Source organism: Budorcas taxicolor, chromosome 6 (genome assembly GCF_023091745.1).
Source record: "Budorcas taxicolor isolate Tak-1 chromosome 6, Takin1.1, whole genome shotgun sequence".
NCBI lineage: Eukaryota > Metazoa > Chordata > Mammalia > Artiodactyla > Bovidae > Budorcas > Budorcas taxicolor.
The window spans coordinates 91603223-91626256 of NC_068915.1; the positions used below are offsets into that span (position 1 = coordinate 91603223).

Sequence of the window (23034 nt, forward strand, 5' to 3'; positions counted from 1 at the left end):
ACAATTTGTTTTCCTTTTATCTACAAGTATCTGGCGATACATCTAAATTATAGGTAGAAGTAAAAAGTGTTTTTCCAGAATCTGGGGTACAGCGGAAGCCCAGGACTTCCTATCATAGTGATGGATATCACTGGTGTCATGCAGTCTATGTGGGAGGTAAAAGCTGGATCTAAAGTGTTTCTAAAACATTTTTTCTTAATTGCAGTATAGTTGATTTACAATGTTGTGTTAGTTTCCAGTGTGCGACAAAGTGATTCAAATATATATACATTCTTTTCCATTATAGGTTATTACAAGATATTGAATATAGTTCCCTATGTTTTCAGCAGGACCTTGTTGTTCATTTTATATATAGTAGTTTATATCTGCTAATCCCAAACTCCTAACATATCCCTTTCCCCTTTGGTAACCATGTGTTTATTTTCAGTGGCCAAAGTGTGTTTTGAATCAGCAATTTAAAGTGATGTTTCGCACAGGAGTGGAGGAATCTGGTCCAGCCTTACAAGGTTTCACCTGACCCTGAGCACTCAGAAAACAAGGTAGTGAGGCAGCAGGGAAGGAGGTCTTATCTCTTCTGCCTGCAGAGCTCCTGGCTGTGTCCTCAGCTAATACGCCTTACTTCCTCGACATGGCGGCAGCCGCAATGTGCTTTCTAAGCAGTAAGGACTGACCACCTTGTTTAAAGCTTAAGTTCTGAGCATCATCTGCTTCCACCTAAAACTAGATCCCCACAGGACATTAGGACACAGAACAGGCAACATTAGCCTCCCTGCTTCTAACACCTAGCAACAATGTGGGTGGGTACCCCTCTGGCAGTGTGGCAGGTGTATATGTATTTGTACATGCCTGTGATACCATGATGCAAACCAAATACAACTTCAAGGGTGGAGGGGGGGGGTAATGCCTTGGGGGAGGGGGAAGCCTGTTCTTGAAGATATCAATAAAGAGGTTTATTTAGTAGTTTTTGTAGCCCCTAATGCTTCTGCATTGTGCCAGGATATTATAAAAAGCACAGCCAAGTAAAGGCAAATAATATTAACTCTATGGGAACCGAGGTTTCTAGTTCCTACCTAATTAGACATTCTCTTTTCTGTGTCTATATGTGTGCTTATCACCCTAAATATAGAACCTGATATATATAAAATAATATATAAAAACTACTTATATATAAATAAAAACTACTACATATAAAATTTTAACAGGCATTCTGCTCGAGGGAGAAGAAATAAAGCCAATTTCAAACCTTACTGTTAATCTCTGGAGATGCATGTGAAAGTCATTAAGAAACGTACTTTTCACAGAAAAAAAAATTTTTTTTCCACCTCTGTTGAAAGAGGCTGGAAGAGCCTTTAAAGAAAGATGAAACTGAAAATAGCACCATACCCTCCTTAAGAATATTAAAGGAGTACCTCTATCTCAATGCAAAATAAATTCAGGTGTGTATACTGCCTAAGACCCCAAAGTTTGCAAAGCTGAATCCAGAATTTCCTGTAAGATTACAGTCATAACCTGTTAATAATCACCTGTTCCTCATCTAGAGATGATGCTCAGGAAACAAAAGAACTGAGAAGGGATGTTTCAACAGCATTAGCGATCAGAAACAACCTGAATCTCTCCAGTTGATTTATACTTAAAAAGGACACACGGAGAAAAAGGATGGCTATTTTCCATGTAATGCGAGCTTTGTTTTTTTTTTTTTTTCAAGATGTGAACTTTTTACCTTGTTCATTCATGCTTCATTTGATCAATTACTAACTATATAGCCCCTGAAAAGCGAGCGCGGGCTTTTTGAAGTGAGTATTTTGTTCTGGGATCCCCCCTTCATTTCAAAATGGGCGGGGAGGTGGAGTTAAGACACCTTTCTGACTGTGAACCGATCAAGCAGCGCCCGAGTGTGTGAGTCGGCCCCTTGAATACCACGAGGACCCGAGGACGTGGACTGCGGAGGGGCGGCGAGCGGAGCCCGGCTCCTGCAGCCGGGAATCCTTTTTCAAACCTTAGGGAGCCAGCGCTGCCATTGAAATGCAAATCCCGTCCTGACGGCCGGGCCAATCGGCGAGGCTTCCTGTGCGATTACCTGGTGGCGAGCGCGGAGCGAGCGCGGCCCCTCCGGCTCGGCCCCGGCGGCCTGGTAGGCGTGGTGGTCGGGCGCCCCCGCACCCGCCGGGCTCGGCGCCGGGCTTCACCGCCAGCAGCCCCGCGCCCCGGGCTCGCCGCTGTAGCCGGGGCGCAGGGCGCGGCCGAGCCTCCCATTGTTAAGCGCGGCCCGGCCCCGCCGGCGATGCCCCGCGCCGCCTCCTCCGAGCGGCGGCGAGGTTTGAACTTGGCGTCGGCCCCGAGCCCCGCGCGGCCCCGGGGGGCGACCGCGGCCCGGCGAGCGGCGATGGTGAGTGTGGGGCTCGGGTCCGCTTTCCCCGGGCGGGGCGGAGGGAGGGCGGGTACCCAGCCGTCTGCTCTCTAAAGGGTGTCGATTTCGGTCCCCGCGGCGACTCTGGAGAACCCTCTCTGCAAGGATAAGTCCTCGGGCGGGCTTTCTCTGCCGGCGGCCGGCCTGGTGGGGGGTAGGTGGCGCCCTCCGAGGGTCTTCCTGACACTCCTGGACCTTGGCCTTTTTTTTTTTCTTCTGAATAATTTTATTAGCGAGGCAGAAACTGCTACTCCAGTTCAGTTCAGTTGAACTCCAAGAGGAAAAGAATTGCAGATTATTGACAGCATGAAAACTTTTCAGGAGAAATGATCTGTGAAATATTTTAATTTTGATAAATTGCTTCTTACGAGGGCTCCTACTGAGTTTAGAACGACTGGCCTTTCTTGGTTTTACTGGATTTGTTTCTGTAGGAAAGATCCCAAGAGTGCTTTTGAGGCGCATGCCTGCCCCTCCCCCCTTCCACTTGTTCCACCTCTTAAGGCAGTTTCTTTTTAAAGGTGTGTTCCACTGTCATGTTGCAGGAATTAAATCATGAAAATGAAATGATACCTGACACACGCTTTACTGTGAGCTGCCAGAGAGAGAAAAGTGCTTTGCTGAGGGGAGGAGAGGTAATGAAATTTCAATACATCCAGCATCCGGTGGGGGAGGTGTGACCGGCTTTTTCTTCTCTCTGACGTATTTTGGCATTACTTTTTTTTTTTTTAATCGTGTTATTGTTGTGGCGCACTTTTGTGCATGGAGGCTTTTGAGAGGAAGGGAATAGAAGCCCACATGTATATAATCTCCATGGAGAGATTGCTCTGAGATGTCAAGGTGAGGCAGGAAATCTTAGCACAGGGGCTTCTAATGATAGTTCTGTGCGTCTCTCCTATTTCTAACTAGTTAATATTTTAAGGCTAGTTAAATTATCATTTCCAGCTAAAAGTACATTGGTCAGACATATGCTTAATCTTACCTCAAATAATCTCACCGAAAGCTGGTTTACATTCTAATTAATTTTGATGGTTAATTTTTGTCTTTAAAAAATTTTGTTTTAATTACAGAAGTGTTTCATGATCATGGCAGAAAAGTGGCGTATACAGAAGTAAACTGTCCTTAACAATAACGTTTACGTTCTGTTGGTCAAGGCCTAGTTTTTCATGGAAGCTTAGTTATTTGAAAACTTTGCAGCTGTATTGGAGTTTTTAAAATTGCTAACAAACCTGGTTTAGGAATTGACAAGGAAATAAATTTATACTTTAAAAAATGTTATAACCAACAGGAACTTATTCACATGGTTCATGGAACAGAATTTATTGTGGCAGTTTCTCTTGAATCAACTTCCCACATCTGCTCCAGACAAATGGTTTCTGTTTGTATAGCCTGTTTTGTAAATACATCTCTACCATGAAGGCAAAGTGCCCAAACACATACGCCTTTTCAATGCTGGTAACTAGGTTCATAGAGTTAATATTTTTATTGGTTTCTGCCTCAGAACTTCCTTGCTGTACACTTGATAAAACCCTGGAGAAGGTTACCAAGGGATGTTGTAGAGAATTTACTTCCCTGGAGATTTTAAGAATAGGATAAACATCCATCTGCCTAGGATGGCTTCGGTGCAATACTGTTTGGATAAAGGCAGGCAAGGTCACTTCTCAGAACCCTCAAAATGAGGAATTCTAAACAAATTTCAGTCCTCAGCAACCTGGAATCAAGGGAAATAAAGATTGCCTCAGAAGCACCTGAGCTCAGGATGTGGCAAAGCCCTGTTTTAATTTATGTTTAAAAAAAAAACAACCTTTTCCTTTGGCTAAAAAGATTTTAAATTTACCCCCAGGACTTGCCAATCCTTTTCTGTTGATGGAAAGAAAATCAATGATTTATTTATTTTCTAAGAAGTTCTAGGTTGACTATAGCACAAGTTCCGTGATTTCAAGTAAATGAACAGACTTATGGAAATTAACAGTTCTGCTTCCCAAGACTTCGAAGGTAGATAATCTGCCTGCAGTGCAGAAGACCTGGGTTCGATCCCTGGGTTGGGAAGATCCCCTGGAGAAGGGAATGGCTACCCACTCCAGTACTCTTGCCTGGAGAATCCTATGGACGGAGGAGCCTGGCAAGCTATATATAGTACATGGGGGTTGCAAAGAGTTGGACACAACTGAGCAACTAACCCTTTCACATCTTATGTGTTAAGTCTGGTTACATTTTTACATCAACATTTTACTTTCTCCTCCAAATGTATTCTTGACTTTCCATTTCCAGTGTAGAAACGGTGTGGTACTTTCACCAAAACCAAGAATTCCTGTAACTTGTGTTGGAGGCCATCCTCCTGAGCTCCTGCTCTGCCACTAGCATTTCATGGGTTGCTGCTTCCTCTGCCCTCCTGTTTGACAGAAGTATCCTGTAATCCTAACCACCATGTGACCTCAATTGCAGTGACACCTTCCTCCCTTGCTGTGGTCACTTGATCAGGAATAGCGACCCCTTGCCCTCCCTGCAGGATCACTGGGAGGGATTTACTTTCTAGGAAAGGTCATGTCAAAAAGAAAAAATAAAGGGCAAGTCAGGAGTCTCCTGGCTGGCTGGTTTTTTTACCCCCACCTCACAACCCTTCAGCTTGTCCTATTTCTCCATGCATGCCAAGCATGTTTTCTTATGCTTTAGTAACACCCAGAGAAGGAATAGGAATATCAACAATGATCGTTCATTTGTTCAACAAACATTTGCTATGTGGGAGGCCCAGCAACTACAGATTGGTCCTCTGTCTTCAAGGAATTTGTCATATAAGAGAAGAAATCAAACATGTCAATAAGCTAGTGCCATTCTGAGAGAATAGAGTGCAGGGGTTAAGAACTTGTTTGTTATAAAGTTAAACATACATCAACCTTATGACTCAGCATATCCACACCCAGCTATTTACCCAAACTGACAAAAACAGATGCCCACAAAGAGGCTTGTACGGAGTGGCCATGGCAATGTTATTCATAATTGCCAGCAACTGAGAACAACCCTGTGTCCACCAATAGGAAAACAGATAAACTGTGGTACAGCCACACCAAGGGAATACCACTCAGCAATCAAAAGGGGTGAACTTGTGATAAACACAAGAACCAGGATGAATCTCAACCATGATGTCAAACTGAAAGGAGGCCGACACAAAAGAATATATAAGCAGTTCTGTTTATGAAGTTCTAGAAGGAAATGGCAACCCACTCCAGTGTTCTTGCCTGGAGAATCCCAGGGACTAGGGAGCCTGGTGGGCTGCCGTCTATGCGGTCGCAGAGTCGGACACGACTGAAGCGACTTAGCAGCAGCAGCAGAACCGGCAAAACTAATCTATGACCATGGATGTTAGTGGTTGCTTGGGGGTGGGGATCGAGAGAGTTTGACTGGAGAGAGGTGACTTTCAGAGCCATGGAAATGTTGTATGTCTTGATTTGAATGATTGTTACAGTTATCAAACTCCATTGAACTGAGCATTTGAGACATGTATTTTATTGTATTCGAAGCATTAGCTCAGTTCGAAGCAGAGCATAGTTCCTAGAGATAGACAAGAGTACATATCTCATCTCTGCCTCTAGGTATATGTTACTTTGGCCAAGTTATTAAATGCATCGGAATCCGGAACCATTGAACAGTAATAAAATACCTCCTTCATAGGGTTGTTTTAAGAATTGTTAGATAATCAAAGTATTTAGCTTAGTTAAGAACTCGGTAAGTGTCCCCTCATAATTCCATGTATTGTGATAAATATGTGGTTTTGTTGTTAATGAGAAAGTGATTTCCATTTTTTTGTAAAAGCCACCTCATTTAAGATTATCAAGGATCTTATAGTAACAAATATCCTTAGCATTATATGTATCTTCATTTTAATGGGTTCTTTTCCCAGGTTGTAGGGAATTTAAATTTAGTTCTTGCTTACCTGATCAAAGTACCACTAGGGCTTTGCTTTGCTATCAAATGTAAACCTCAAAGAGAGGAAATACCTGCTAGGCAAAGCCCTCCGTTTTTGAGGATTTCAGAAGAGTAGTTGCAACTGAACTACCAGATCAGGCTCACAGCATTCACAGAATCCAGGTGAAAGGCTTACATATTATAAACTCTTTGCAAAGAAGTAGAGGGAAAGAAAGAAAAATGATCTCTATATAATTAATATTGTGCTTTTATTTAGGTTCAGCAAAGTGTTTGGGAAAGACAATGTAAACTTTGCCAAGTCCAAGAGAAGCATTTTGTTGTTAGAATGATTTAACTCATTCACTAAGCGTTTACCAAATGTTTACTGAGAACATATTAACCCCTGGGAATTCAGTGATGAATAATAAAACATTTTACACCCAAAGGTTCACAGCTGCCCTGATTGTGTGAATGTGTGCGCATTTCTCATGGACTTTTTTTCTTTTTTTTTTTAGAGCAGAGGCACTCGCTTAGGCTGGTTTGGTTAGTTTTAAAAAAAAGTTTAGGAACTTCCCTGGTGGTCCAGTGGCTAAGACTCTGCACTCCCAATGCAGGGGGCCGGGGTTCAGTCCTTGGTCAGGGAACTAGATCCCACATGCAGTTAAGACCCAGTGTAGCCAAATAAATGATTTTTTTTTTTAATTTTTTAAAAACTAGTTTAAAAAAACCTTTTGGTTAAGGTGGAGATTTAAAATCCTGTTGTGTTTTGACGCTGTTTTCTTAGACATCATAATTTCTTATCCTTACTAAAAATTACAACAAAATGGTCTTCTAGAAAGGTAGTATAGAATTGTGGAAGGGTCTTAGGCTATGAAAACAGAGCAGCCTGGGTTTGAATCCGAGCTCTGGGTGCCTGCGTGCTCACTTGCTTCAGTCATGTCGGTATTATCTTGGTCTCTACTGTGGACTGCAGCCCACCAGGCTCCTCTGTTCATGGGATTCTCCAGGCGAGATTACTGGAGTGGAGTGGGTGGCCATGCCCTCCTTGAGGGGATCTTCCCAACCCAGGGATCAAACCTGAATCTCTTATGTCTACCTGCATTGGCAGGCGGATTCTTAACCACTAGTGTCACTTGGAAGCCCAAATCTGAGCTTTACTGCCTAGTAATTTAGGGTAGGTCATTAAATTCTTTAAGCCTGAGTTTCCATATCTGTAAAATGGTGATAAAAGAAGTGTTAATATGTATTATCAGATTAGGCTGTTTTAAGGATTAAAATACAAAAATAACTATCTTGGCATCTAGTGGGTATTAATATCTAATATGTATCGAGTCCTTGCTAAGAGTCAGATGCTGTCTGAAACTCTTCCTGTATCTTCCTCATACTTGTATGAGGTAGGCACTCTTACTGAGCCCTTTAAAGGTGAGAAAACTCCAAAACCACAGAAGAGATGAACTAGCTTGCTGAGGGCATGGAGGTGCCAGGGTTGGAACCCCACAGATCCTGCCTCTCAACGGAGGAGGTTATTAATAGATAAGTTACTTTTCCCTTCTTGTTGCTGTTGTGCAGTTCCTAAGTCATGTCCATCTCTTTGCGACCGCATGGGCTGTAGCACTCCAGGCTTCCCTGTCCTTCACTATCTCCTGGAATTTGCCTGTCCCTTTTAGGTGAAATTATTTTTAAGATTTAATTACTGCAGGTGGAAAGTAACACCAGTAAGTGGCACTCAGGCTACAATGTGGGGCGGTATGCAGGTGAGCACCGGTGATGGAGATTGTGTGTATCTTAAATAGTTGATGGGTCTACTTTCTATCTTGTGGAGGGGGACTCGCAGGAGACGCTTGTGAATATGGTCAGGGTCTTTCCCCAGCCCCTCAAAAGTCTTCCTGTCAGCGGCCCTCTGTGACTTGTGAACAAAGAATGTGGATTTGGTTGAGATTTTGTAAAGCCCTAGTGGGGGCTGACATAGATGCAGCATTATCTTGGTCTCTACCAGCAAGGCAAGGTGAGAAGTTTACCACAAGCCCTGAAAGTGAGAGAAATGTAGATCCTTGTTGTTATCTATTTTATATATATACTAGTGTGTATCTGTTAGAATATTGTTATTGGACTCCATGAACTGCAGCACGCCAGGCTTCCCTGTCCTTCACTATCTCCCAGAGTTTGCTCAAACTCATGTCCATTTGAGTCAGTGGTGCCATCCAACCATCTCTTCTTCTGTTGCCCGTATCTCCTCCTACCCTGAATCTTTCCCAGCATCAGGGTCTTTTCCAGTGAGTTGGCTCTTTGCATCAGGTGGCTAAAGCATTGGAGCTTTAGCTCCATTATATATGTTAGAATATGTATATGACTGAATCTCTTTGATGTACACCTAAAGCCAATACAACATTATAAATCAGCTATGTGTTTTAAAAATTAAGAGGAACATTAAACTGTTGCCCCGAGATATTTTTTATTCCCCGTTTTCATGGCGTTTTTCTCAACTGCCAGATTCTGGAGAACCCTGAGTTAGAACTTTATAAAAGAAAAAAATCCCAAGTGGTAGATTGAGAACCCTACGGAGTTAATGAAGACACATGACGTCACATTGGCCAATTAAAATGTGGGTGCCTTGAGGGGAAGGTAGTTAAACAAGTATACAGACATGATACCCTACATAGATATTAGCCTTTTCGCAGAATTCCCAGCCCACGCCACCAGAGTACAGGTTTTTATGCAAGATGCTCTCTTAAAGTTCTCAGCACCCATGGCTGTCTTCTGTAGTGTAGCTTGTCAGCCAACCTCTGGACCAGTTCCTCAACCACCCAGGTCTGTGTAAAACCCACCAGGGAAGCTCCTCAGCAAGCAGAGTGGGTGCTGCAACAGGCTGAAGCCAGGGGGCACGGGAGGAGCCTCTTTGCAAAGTGCTGCTTGTATTTAAAGGAATGTCACTGTGTACCAGTTTTGTCCACCCAAGTGAGCCATGTTATCTCGGGACAAAAGTCCTGGTGGATGAAACTTGGGGGGCATCACTCTGAAGGGGAGAAAAGAAATCTGGAGGGAAACCCTACAGCTCTCTGGTTGTCTCTGACCCCTGGAGGTTGCTTGGCTTTGTTCAGGTTCCACTAGCCTCTTGGTCTGATCCATAGTAACTGTGCTGGGCTAAAGCTAGGAGAATCACAGGACTGACACTTGAAGGTCCCTCTGCTTCTTCCCCATCGCCTCCAGCCTCTTTCACTCAACTTAAGCCCTTTGTGTTGGTTCCCATGGTTACCTCTTCACCACCAGCAGCTGGAATTCAGTAGTGAGAGAAGGCCGCCTCCCCACTGAGCCAGGTCTGGCTGGGGCGGAGGCCGCTGATCCGCCCCTGGTTCGTGGCACGGGGTCACAGTCCAGTACCTTCTCTTTGTCGTGGATTCTGTACTTTTCCCAGGCTTGGCGTGCTGGCATTCTAGTGGGAGGGGAGACGAGGGGTGATGTGCGGCTCACAGGGTATTTTCTGCTCTCAGCTGGCCCGGGGTGGACCTGCCAAGCCCCTACCTGCTGCCACCTCCTTCTGTGTGCTGATGCCCAGGCGAGGGGGTAGGACCTGCTGTGCCCAGTACCATCTGTTTGTGCCTGGTGGACGTTGACAAGACCAGGCTCTGGTCTGGAAGGAATTGGCAGGTTTTCCTTCAGCTTGGAGGACCAGGCTGGCTCAGGAAACCTGGGGATCGTGGGCAGCCCCAGGGTTCAAGAGGAGAGCACAGCCAGCTCAGAATTTGTCTTGAAGCTTCAAATTAGATGCTGTTTGAGGCCCAGATTCCTACTCAGTGAGAGTTCCATTGGTCCCAGAAACAGGAACTCTAAACTGCAGGTGGAAATTAAGCAGCTCTGTTGGTGAAGGTGAGAAGTTACCTATAGAAGCCACCACAGATCGTGGCTCCTGAGGATGCCGGGACTGGAAGAATTGTGATGCTTTTCCTGGAATCAGGCAGCTCTATTTATTCTACAGTCCACTCCACCTACAAGTATCTGAGCCCCTAGATGATGTGCAGATCAAGGTTAAGGGCATGCTTCCGAGCCTTATAGTGTGTGGGGTCTTGGCTTTACCACTGTCTTTGTGATCTTGAGCAATTTACTTAAATTACCCATTCCTCGGTTTCCTTTTTCTATAAAAGAGGGAGAACATTTCATAGGGTTATTATGAGGATTGAATTTGTTATGTAAAAATACTTTGTAAAGCCCTACTCAGATGCTGGGCTTCCCAGGTGGCGCTAGTGGTAAAGAACCTGCCTGCTAGTATAGGAGACATAAGAGACACAGGTTCAATCCCTGGGTCAGGAAGATCCCCTGAAGAAGGGCATGGCAACCCACTCCAGTATTCTTGCCTGGAGAATTCCACGGATAGAGGAGCCTAGCGGGCTACAGTCCGTAGGATTGCAGAGTCGGACATGACTGAAGCGACTTAGCACAGCACAGCACATAGTAACGGAAGGAAAGGAAAAATGATGGGGATAAGTAGAAACTTAGCCAGTGGAACCATAGTTACAAACACCTTGAAAAGATATATTATAAACCACAGACGATTACTTTTCCACAAGTTGACTGCAGTTTGGGTACCTTGCCTTCCATTTAAAATATACTTCCAAAGAATATAAAGCAACAGCTGTGGCAAAGCTTGGGAGACAGAGTCCCGCTTTGGGTGATAGCAGAGATTGGAAACATTTAGGTTTGAGATTTGGAGGGATGTAAATAGCATGGAATGTCTATTATCTACCCCAAAAAGCAGAACAAATCTTGCATATTGTGGACACAAATGCAGTTGGCACGAGCTTAAAAAAAGTGCATGTGAGCTTCATTCTAAGACCCAATAATCCTCTTGGGCAAAGTAAGGATTAGGCCTCCCCCACAAACAAGGGGGTGAGTTCCATTTTGCTAAGATCCCTCAGCTGTTGCCAAATTTAGCCAGGGACCTATTTTCTTGCGATGAATGACCACCTCCATTTACATTTAACACGTCCACCATCCCTCTTCTCCAGGCAGGTCTAGGACAGGAGCAGCTTATTTGCATGTAGATGGAAGAGAGAAGGGCTTCCTTGATGGCTCAGTGGTAAAGAATCTGCCTGCCAATGCAGGAGACCCGGGTTCGATCACTGGATCAGGAAGATCCCCTGGAGGAAGAAATGGCAACCCACTCCAGAATTCTTGCCTGGAGAATCCCATGGATAGAGGAGCCTGGTGGGCTACAGTCTGTGGAGTCACAGAATTGGACATGACTGAGCATGCACGGGAGAAAGAAACCTCACCTCCCACAGACTGCAGCCTCCTCCCTTCTAGGGCCAGGGTCTGTCATCCACTCCCACTTGCAGGGGGATAGGGGGTCTCACTCCCTAGAGCCTGAGGTGAGAGGACTCCAGGGGCTAAAAAGACCTGGGCCCAACCTCACCGTGTTTTTAAAACAGCCATGCAGACACATTCGCTGAGTCCCATCCCTGCTCAGTGCCTGAAGCTCCCTCTGCTGAAACGAGGCTTGTAGAAGAATCCTCAGGCTGATGCTGTCAGCCCTGATACTCCAGAAACCATTTCTTTCACGCTGGTTGCTGGGCCTTCTGCCCCAGTCTGTTCCTAAGGGGCCCAGGTAACACCTTTTATTTCCTGTTCTTATATGCAAGAACTTTGACATTTATATCTCTCACCAAATGCTTTGGACATTTGCAGTTGCCCTCTTTAAGGAATGAAAGAGCCAATCGTTACACCCGCATCCTATCACACCCCTTGGGTGCCTTCCCATACTCATCTCTCTCATGTAGGCCACTTGGATCAAATGATAATAGCTCCCTTCTTGTGGTGGTTATCACGTGCCAGGCTTACCAGGTCCCACAGCCGTGTCAGCAGGCAGATAATACTCTGTCCCCTTTTTACAGATGAGGTCCTAGGGCTCAGATGGAATAGTGGCATGAAATCTTTCCATTGCCCAAACTTACTCCCAGGGTAGTACATCCACTGCCATTTCCTGACAAAGATTTTCCTTTAAAACTATGGAGAAATTAGACTGAGATTCATTCTTGTGAGGAAAAAAAAAATTAAGGCTGATTTTACTTTTTCTGATAACTACAATCATAAATGTTAATTGTAAACAATTTGCAAGATACAGAAAAAGGGAAGAAAAATATCACCCTCAGTCCTATCACCCAGTAGTAACATTTTGGTACTTTTTCTGGTCTTTTGTCTTCATTCATTGCTTTCTGTCATATATGAATGGCAAAAGGGTCCTGTGGCAGAAATGGTCATGTCGATTGGCAGGTGGCTGATGCCTAAGAAAAAAGCATGCATGATCTTGGGACCCTCAGGCCTTGCGTGAGGGGTGGTGTGGTCTCCGGCCAGACTACTTTCTACTGATTTCTTTTTGCTTTATCTATATGAGGATCATTGCTGTCTCAAATGATAAGATTAATAACCTATTAAAGCACGGTATCTGGTACATACCATGTGTCCAAGAAATGTAAATTTCCTTGCCATTGGTAGAAAGGAAACACTTCCAGGCACCGTTCTAAGTATGTTACACATATTCATTCAAGCCTCACAACTACCCTTTGATATGGGTATTATAATATTTATAGCGGAGGAAACTGAGGTGCAAGAGGCTGTGACCTGCCCAAAGTCAGACACCTGCTAGGTGACAGAGCCAGAATAGGAACCCAAGCAGCTGGCTGCAGAATCCACATTGTTCATACAAGTTATGCAGCCTGCCACTTACTGTGTTGATTTAAGGTCACACTCTTGAGTGTTTGTGGCTAGGACAATATGCTCCAGTGGTAAAGATGTCACCAGTTTAATCTAAGCCCTTGCATGAGGGCCCTTGGTTTTCTTATGCACTTGCCCTGGACTAGTCTTAGGGCCCTGGAGGTGGTAGCATTGCAGTCAAAAGTAAATATGGAGCAGATTAAGTATTTAATAGGTAGGTTACAGGATCTGGCTAATCATTTGGCTTTTTCCTCTACGCACCCTTTTCCAGATGCAAGGTTGGCATCGAGGTCACTGGCTTAAGATCTGGAGATAGTTAGGCTTATGGTTTCGGAAAGAATCAGAAATATGCTGAATGTTGGTGTTGTAAGTTGTACACTTGTTCCATTTGGGAGGTTTCAGGGGAAATCAAGTGAGAAAAAGCGTCATCAAGAGGCACAGGAGGTACAGGTAGACACAGGGCCGAGACCTACAAAGCACTTCTATGCATGGCTGAAGGGTTACGCGTGGCCTCCTGTAGTGACCATACTGCCAAACCAAGGTGGGTGAACAGAAGGAAGAGCTTTTTTGAGGACAAGTAAGGGGATGCCTGGGTAGCTCAGCTGGTAAAGAATCCACCGGCAGTGCAGGAGAGCCCAGTTTGATTCCTGGGTCAGGAAGATGCCCTGCAGAAGTAATAGGCTACCCACTCCAGTATTCTGGCCTGGAGAATTCCATGGACTGTATAGTTCATGGGGTCGCAAAGAGTCGGACACAACTGAGAGACTTTCACTTCACTTGCTTTTTAAATTATTACTTACCGTCTAAGAAGTCCACTCTGTGTTGCCTCAGGCCTGTATCCTGTTCAGTGCGTTCCACTGTAAGCATGCCCTTTGCTGTGCTGTGCTCAGTCGTGTCTGACTCTTAGCGACCCCATGGACTGTAGCCCACCAGGCTCCTCTGTCCATGGGATTCTCCAGGCCAGAATACTGGAGTGGGTTGCCATGCTCTTTTCCAGGAGATCTTCCTCATCCAGGGACTGAACCTGGGTCTCCTGTGTTACAGGCAGATTCTCTGCCATCTGAGCCACCAAGGAAGTCCAAGAATACTGGAGTGGCCAGCCTATCCCTTCTCCAGGAGATCTTCCCAACCCAGGGATCAAACCCAGGTTTCCAGCATTGCAGGCAGATTCTTTACCAGCTGAGCCACAAGGGAAGCCCCAAGAGAGGGGAAGAATGAAGGGACAGTGACCGAAAAGGTTCCGTCTAAATACATAGGAACCAAAAGATCAGTAATAGAAACAAGGGGCTTTTCAAGAGAGGGCAGTTCACTGAAGACTTCTGTGACACCTTTGATAGATGCCCAGTCATCAGCAAACAAGGAACAGCTGCGTTAGGCTAAGAGCAGAAATCTGAGCCAGAGGGCATGGGTTCTTAATATCTTCCGCCACACACTGAAGGGGCGGAGAATCCAGACCCCCTCTGTCTCCCAGAGACTGAAGGGAAGAGAGAGGCAGGGGAACCTGAGGTTCTGATACGAGGAGAGGCCTGGAAACAGGATGCAGAGGTGATGACATGCAGCTTCCTGCATGATGGACCCGGAGCAGCAGAAAGGGAACATAGAGACCCAGGCACCCACAAACGCAACTTCACAGAGCAAATTATGAAAATGAATACATGGAAGCACCCCACCTAAGTCCAAAGGAATTTCTCCAGGGGACTCTGAGGACAACTTAGCCCTGTATAAATGCACTTCTGTCTGTTTAATCTCAAAAAGCATTCTGGTGGCTTCAAAACATAAGGCAGCAAGATGGTGCTGAGCTGTGCCAACTGTTGGGCGAAGGGTGTGGTCAGTGGTCCCCCAGCACTGCTCCTGTCTACTCCACAAAAGCCAGCTGTTTTGACAGGGACCAACAGTTAGAGCCGAATTCTACTTTATAAAGGAATCAACTCACAACCTTATATGTTGTTGTTTAGCAGCTCAGTCGAGTCCAACTCTTTGTGACCCCATGGGCCGTAGCCCGCCATGCTTCTCTGTCCATGGGAGTCTCCAGGCAAGAATACTGGAGTGGGTTTCATGCCCTTCTCCGGGGGACTCTTCCCGACCCAGGGATCGAACCCGCATCTCCTGCATTGGCAGGTGAATTTTTTACTGAGCCACCAGGGAAGCCCTCATAACTTTATACAGAAAGTGACTAAAAGAGGTCCCCAGCTTTCCCAAAATGTGTAAACAATTTAATGCCTTTAAAAGTTGAAGGGCATAGAGCTCCATTTTGGATGCATCACACAATTTTTCCCTTTACAGTCAACTGTGATTGTTTCTATAAATCTGTATTATGTGCCTATCATGAGCCACTCACTGAGGCCCTGGGTATGTAGTGGTTTAAAAGCACAAAACTGAAGAAAAGCCAGCCATGGACCCTGAGTTGGCTGCACTTTCTGTCCAGTGCAATCCGTGTGCAAATAAACATTTACCTGCGGCCCCAGGTGCAATGACAGGAAAGACCAGGTGCTGGGCAGAGACTGTATGAGGCAGATGAAACGGTCTCTGAGGAGGTGGTGTGTTCCCTGGACCGAAAGGCTGAGGACGAGCCGGTCAAGCGGAGAATCAGGAGGAAGACTGTTCCAGGCGGAGGGAACTACATGTGTGAAATGGAGAGCTTGGCAGGCTTAGGGTGCTCAGGGCAGGCCAGCAAAGACAGCAGGTGAGAGGGGTGATGTTAAAGGGCGGGCAGGAACCAGGTCACTCAGGCCTCACAGGCAAGCTAAGGAACTTGAATTTTCTCCAGAGTGCATGCGGAAGCTACACAAGTTTTATTATTAGAGATGACATAATCCATTTAGTTTTCTTTTTAAAGGTGCCACTGGCCCCTGGGTTGGAGGGGGACTGGAGTGGATGTGGCTGGCGAGGAAGCTTCCCCAGGCAAAACACAACCAAAAGAAGAAAACTGCTGATTTTCAGAACTGAGCTCTTCCTAAGGCTGCAACAGCCCGCGCTAAGGAGATTGGAGCCCCCTCTGCCCATCCTCATGGAAATGTAGTAGAAATCAAGAGCTAAAGGGATCTGGAGAGACCCTCCCCAGACACCTCCCCTTGGTGTTCAAGACAGCTACAGGAACAGGGCGATCTGGAACTGCTTCTTCAGTATTGGCTGAAGCTCAGTTCAGAAAGCAGTTAAGGACTCTATTAAAATACCAAATAGTAAAGCAGTCAGTATATATTCAGAAATTGTGAACTGTGCTGTTATTCAGTGGCTGTCGTATTCGACTCTTTGTGACCCCATGGACGGCATCACAGCAGGCTTCCTTGTCCTTAATCATCTCTCAGAGTTCACTCAAACTCTTTGAGTCCGTTGAGTCAGTGATGCCATCCAACCATCTCATCCTCTGTCGTCGCCTTCTCATGCCCTCAGTCTTTCCCAGCATGAGGGTCTTTTCTCATGAGTAGGCTCTTCTCATCAGGTGGCCAAAGTATTGGAGCTTTAGCTTCAGTCCTTATTCAGGGTTGATTTCCTTTAGGATTGACTAGTTTGGTCTCCTTGCTGTCCAAGGAACTCTCTAGAGTCTTCTCCAGCACCGCAGTTCAAAACCATCAATTCTTTGGCGCTCAGCCTTCTTTATGGTCCAGTTCTCACATTCATGTATGAACAGTGGGGGCCGGGAATATGAATGTACTTATCATAGGAAGTAGAAATATGTAGGTGGTTGGCCTGGGTTTCTTGTTTCTTATCTGGTGAAGACAGATGACACTGGGCTAGTGCATCACAATCATTTTGTTTTAGCCCCTGGTAAATCTTTCAAGCCAGCTGTGATTTTTGTTTCCTTGTTCATAGTTTGTGGTACTGAGACTGGACAGTAGTAAGAAACAATATTAAAAACAACCCTCAAAAACATCTCACCAGTTTGGCCAGCAAGATTCACTATGGAATTTCTTTTCACTAGAGCATGTGAGTTTAAAAGTGTTTATTTGTTGTCCTGATTATTCCAGGAAGAGTTTAGGGCAGAGAAGGTATGTTCTGGGTGCTGGTCATCCTTCCTGCCTTCCTTTCAGCCTTGCTTCCTCCTTGGTGTCGAGCATCCAGGCAGCCCACCCAGGGTCAGGGGAGGTGAAGATTGGCAGGGAGGCTGTGCTGTGACTTAGCCTGGTTGTTAACCTCAGCCTGGTCCCCCAGAGGTCATTGCTGGGGTGCTGATCTCTGCTAGGGGTGAGAAGAATCCTGCGTGAAAAATCCTTAAAAAGATGAAACAGCCTCCTGTTCTTCTTGCTTCCATCTCTTTCCTATTTGCCTGCTCTTCCTTCTAGCCCTTCACCCCAGACAGCCTGCACCTTGGACCTTCCGTCTTTTGGTGCCTCCCAGAGAGGGGTAGGGGCTAAGGAGAGAGGAAAGGACTCCATTGTGCAGAGAGGGCAGAGCCAACAACTGTGGTTTAGGCGCAAAATGAGGAAGTTATTAAATGCCACGAAAGTTTTGTGAAAGCTTAGGCCTGGTCTTTCTTGTTTTCCCCCATGGACAGCAGCAGGGTCTAGAGGAGAGCCAGAAAGACAAGCTTGCTGTCGAAATGGATTCTACCAATGGGTGGCTGTGGATGTGCTGTGTCATCTTTACGTTCATGGATTTGATAAGATGCCTTTGAGTCTACTTTCCACCTCAGCTTAAACCAGATGGCCACTGGGGCCAAAAGAGCCTTGTCCAGAGTTAGCATGCCAGAGCTTTTTCTTGCGGCTTAGGGCTGTAGGAGAAACCCTAATTAGAGACCACACTGATGAATTCTGCAAAAGGCTCCGACGTGCTAACTCTGGACGAGGCTCTTTTTGCTGTTACTTCCAGCATAAATCAGGTCTTTTAGTCGTGTCTGTTTTACATAACAATCTTGGCTGAAAGGAGTTCTAAAATGAAGGTTGAAGACAATAACGAAAATGACTCCTTAATTAAGCAGATACCCCATGTGTAGGCAGTATGCGGGACAGTTAACAGATATTATCTAGAAGCTTGATAGCACCTCCGCAGGATACATATAATTATAGGAGCTGATTTGCTGAGTGCTGAGTAGGTACAGACATCCTTATTATTCTACGTGCTTTACCTGAATTGGGCTTCTCTGGTGGCTCAGATGGTAAAGCATCTACCTGCAATGTGGGAGACCCAGGTTCAGTCATGGGTTGGGAAGATCCATGGAGGAGGGCATGGCAACCCACTCCAGTGTTCTTACCTGGAGAATTTCGTGGATGGAGGCCACAGTCCATAGGCTTGCAAAGAGTCCGACATGACTGAGCAGCTGACACAGCACCTCTCAACAATGCTATGAAAGCCATTGTTCCTTTGCACCTATTTCAGAGATCCAAGAACAGGCACAGAGAGAACAAGGTCACAGAGTTTTGCTCAGTGGCTGGGGGCAGGCTCCTACACTGTGGGTTCTGCCATATTCTCAGGCTCCCCATGAGGAGCCCGGGGCTCACCATTTACTTGTCCGATGTCATTCGGCTCACAAGTGACAGAACCTCAACCAGGCTTTCAGACTTCCGGTCCAGGGGAATACTGAATATATTCCAAGTCAGACATCCTCAAATTGTTGAGAAAAGTAAGGTAACAGGAGGCGATTACACTTAGATAAAACTAGACGAAAGCTTAGAAGTGGAAACTCCCTGCTGACTGCCTGATCATCTCCCTCCCTATTCTGAAATACAAAGAAATCAATACCATGCCTAATCCCACCGCTTCTCACCCAAGGCCTGTGCAGAAGAGAAACCGCAGGCATTTGCACCTTCTTCAGACACCTGCTTATAGGATGTGGTGCGGGGGCTACCGGTCAGCTCTCAAAGAGACATGAAAGAATATTACTGGTACCCAGTGTAGCGAACCTGCCTCAGAGTCTGATGCAGGGAACAGACTCACTGATCAAGAGCAGACCTTGGAGGTGAAGACACAGTGTTTGGAAATTAAGAAGCCAAGACTCCACAGGAGAAGAAATACATCTGTTCCCACGGGGAACGCACTGGCCACTCGGGGCTTAACATTTTTCTCTGGCTCCCTGGGTGTATGGAGGAAAAGCGCTAGGGAAATGGTGTTAGGGACTGGGGGCTGGAGGGTGGATTTACATGGACACACGAAAGGCTTGCCTCCAGCGCAGTGGAATCTAAACAATCTGAAATAGCTTGGTCTCGAGCGTTGGTGCAGACGGAGCCAGGGCTGGTGCTCTGGGTGTTGCTTTCCTTCCAGCTACCCTGGGTTGGGAGGCAGCAGAAACTTGTCTCAGGAAACCACCTCCTTCAGTGAGTTCAAGTTTTTCACTTATTCACTAACAGATCCTGAATTATAGGCGGGTTTTTCTTCATAATGGTCAATGAGTCTTTCTCCCTGCTTGGTTGGAAAAATCTAGAATTCTGAGATTGGGAAGTATACCTTATTGCTTATTGTAGAAACACAGATAGGGGAGGGTGACAACCCCCACCAGTACAGAGTGCCTGGGTGGGTGCAGGCTTAGACCTCTGTGCTCAGCTGCACTGCGCTGTGCCAGCTCTACAGTGAATTCTCAGACCTTGTCCATATTGGATTCGTTTATCCACCCTGCCCACGAACACCACCACGCTCAACTTCTTGTTTTCCTCCTTTCGCCAGAGATGCGTGTGCAGAACCAGGCCCTGCAGACACTGGCACCTCTGACTCGTTCGGCCCAGAGCACCTCACCTCTGACCCCCAGCACAGAAAAGTAGCATGGTCAGGAGGGGTTAAACCTCGGCTGAAGCACAGGTAAGAGGCACGGAGGACCTTGTTGAGTGGTCTGGAAGGACTTGGCTGCGGGAAGAGGGAATGAGGGCCAAGTCTGGTCACAAATACAGATGAATGAGAGAGGTGAGGAGGTCAAGCAGAAGCTTGGAATTCAGAAGGATAACCATCCTGATGACAGTTTCCCAACTAGGTTCTGAAGAAGCATCAGGTTCCTGGCAGGTAATCTGAGGGGTCCCTCAAATCATTTGATGCAAATATCTTTTAAAAAACTACATTCACAGCCATTTTTAAAACTATAATTAAAAATACTCAGAGATATACCAATGCCCTACATTTTGGAAATGACTTGTACAACAAGATGGATTCGTCTTTGAGCTGATACTCATTGAGAAATGTCCCGAGATTACAAAGTTGGCCTAATGGAAATTTGTAACTACTTATCTGGGCTTCCTGTGTGCTAGGGCTTTGCGTACCTCGTCAGATTCTCACCCCAGTGCTGTGAGGTTTGCACTAGTGTAAAGGCATCTAGTTAGGTGGTAGGTTCAAATTCAGACAGTTTGAGCTCACAGCCACTCCACTCAGCAATTAGCATAACAGCCTACTTCATAGGACAGTTGTGGGGATTCAAGGAGATGAGATATTCAAAGCACTTAGCACAGAGCCTGCTCATTGTCGGTGAAGTAAATATTAGGTGCTGGTATATTGATGATGTTCTCATTCTTATCATCCTTTTCATCGCTGTCATGTAAGTCTGTGTGCCAGCATGAAAGGCAGTATAATATAGTAAGATGGGGTCCATGGAATCAGTCTACCTAGAATTCACATCTTAATTCTGCCATTTAATATATAATGCAGGGGCAAAGAGGATGGGATGGGATAGATTGGGAGATTAGGCTTCTCAGGTGGTGCCTAGGGGTAAAGAACCTGCCTGTCAACGAAGGAGACGTAAGAGACATGGGTTCAATCCCTGGGTTGGGAAGATCCCCTGGAGGAGGGCATGGCAACCCACGCCAGTATTCTTGCCTGGAGAATCCCCATTGACAGAGGAGCCTGGTAGGCTACAGTCCATAGGGTCACAAAAAATCAGACACAACTGAAGTGACTTTGCATGGGTGCACACACGTATAAAATAGATAACTATTGAGAACTTACATGAGGAACTATACTCAGTGCTCTCTGGTGACATAAATGGGAAGGAAATCCAAAAAAGAGGGGATATACATATGTGTATAGCTGATTCACTTTGCTATACAGCAGAAACTAACACAACATTGTAAAGCAACCATAAGCAATAAAAAAAAAATATATATATATATAACTGCAGGCAAGTTATTTAAGTTCTGTTTCCAATATGTAAAATGTGTTTAATAACTAATCTTCGCCATTCAGTTGCTGAGAGGATTCAAAATGCTGATGCACGTAAAACAGAGTGGTACCCATAAGCACTCAGTGTGGCAGTTATCATTGTTGTCAGTTATCCTGATTTCAGTTTGGGGCAGTTCTTTCATGTAGATGTGTGAGCTTGGATTATAAATAAACATAAATTTAGGTTTATTCAGTGACCCATTTTATGAATATGCTACTATATATTAAAATATATTTTATATAATCAATATTTGTATCTGATGTCTATATGAGGATTCTTTGTAAGGTTTCGTTTGAAAAAAGATTCAAAAGCAGTTTGAACATACCAAATGAGGACAGGCTGAGATGTGCAGAGGCCTCCGTCTATGAGAGAAGCCACTGGTGTGAGATGACCCCAGGGACAGTCCAAAGAAACAGAAGCCCCAAGGTTATCTCTATTCCCTTCAGCCTCCTAGGATCTTCAGAATGTAGAGGATCAGAGCCTTTTATTTCACGAGACTCCATGAGCTGTGTAGGTTAATGTAGCATCAGTGCTGAAGGATTTCAGGCCAGGAAGTCGTAGTTAGGAAGTTACTCTACTGGCCTGAGCAAACAATGATCAAGACTTGGACTTAGCAAGAGGTGATGGGACAAGAGAAGAGACAGATTTGAGATGAATTTAAGAGACATATCAAGAACAGGTGAGGGTGGGAGAAGAGATTAAAGAGTGTGGCTCCCAGGTTTCTGCCACCGGACACTTGTGGGCAATTGTGGGGCCTTTCAAGAGGTAGATGAAGGCAGGTAGAACTGAGACTAAATGGGGGCTGAGAACGTGAACAGTGGAATCACACAGACCTGGGTTTGAGTTTGAAACAATTGAAGTGTTTCGTAAAACAACCCTTAACAGCTGTATAAAACAGACAAACCTAAATGTATATCTAGGTGGTGTCCTAACCATGCGGAGACTGTGCTTATAACCATGAAGAGATCATCTTTGAAATAAGCTGGGGTTGCCCTCATCTTCATGGTCAAAACTGGCTCATGATGGTGTGTCTGTATGAAGGGAGACTGTAAGGGAGCAGATAGACTTTTTCCTTTTGAAAACGTCATGCCTGCTCATGTCCTATTGGCCGAAATTTTTCCTCTACTTATCCTCTAAGGATTTCACATGTGTATGTATCTTATCTCCACAGGTATATTGTAAGCCCCTACAATAGTTCACCCATTTTCTTTCCTATGCTCTTAGATCTCTGCAACCCTCTTTTACTGATGTAGGACTGAACCTGGAAATTGGTCTGGTTCTCATCCAATTTATTCAGATCTCAAATCCTGCCTGTTTTGCTTTTTTACTTTTTATTTTGAAATAATTTTAGACTCACAGAAAAGCTGTGAAAATAGTACAGAGGTTTTCTATCCACCCATCACCCAGCTTTCTGTAATGTTAATATCTTTTGAAACCACAGTGTAAATAATAAAACTAAGGACTAGTGTTGGTGTAGTACTTCTAACTACAGACTATAACCCTTGATGGACTTTAGTCAGGTATCACCTCCCCGCCGCTCATCCCCCCAATGTCCTTTTTCCATTCCAGGACCCTACATTGTCTTTAGTTGTCATGATCCCTTAGTCTTCTCGAATCCATGATACTTCCTCAGTCTTTCCTCATCTTTTATGACCGTGACACTTCGTGAAGAGTGTGGACCAGGTTTTTTGTCAAATGTTTTCTATTTCGGTTTGTCTGGTATCATCTCATGGTTGGATAGAGGTTAAGCATTTTCGGCAAGAATACCACAGAAACGATGTGTCCGTTTTAGGGGGTCATTTCCAGTGTTACGTGGTGTCAATACGTGTTATTACTGGTGATGTTAACCTTGGTTACCTGGTTAAAGGTGAGGTTTCTTCACTGTAAAGTTATTGTTGGTCTTCTTGCAGTTAACACATATCTTGGGTAAGGGGGAGATAGTTTTGAGGCT

At 45.2% G+C, this 23034-nt stretch overlaps 1 protein-coding gene across 1 annotated transcript in view; it reads left to right on the plus strand.

Moving 5' to 3' along the window:
• The window catches only part of SHROOM3 (shroom family member 3), a 328306-nt gene that overhangs the window by 251363 nt on the left and 53909 nt on the right, over window positions 1-23034 (plus strand). Inside the window, exon 3 of the mRNA XM_052642061.1 lies at window positions 19607-19738. Coding sequence (XP_052498021.1) covers window positions 19607-19738 — 132 coding nt within the window. The remainder of the gene's footprint in view (window positions 1-19606; window positions 19739-23034) is intronic.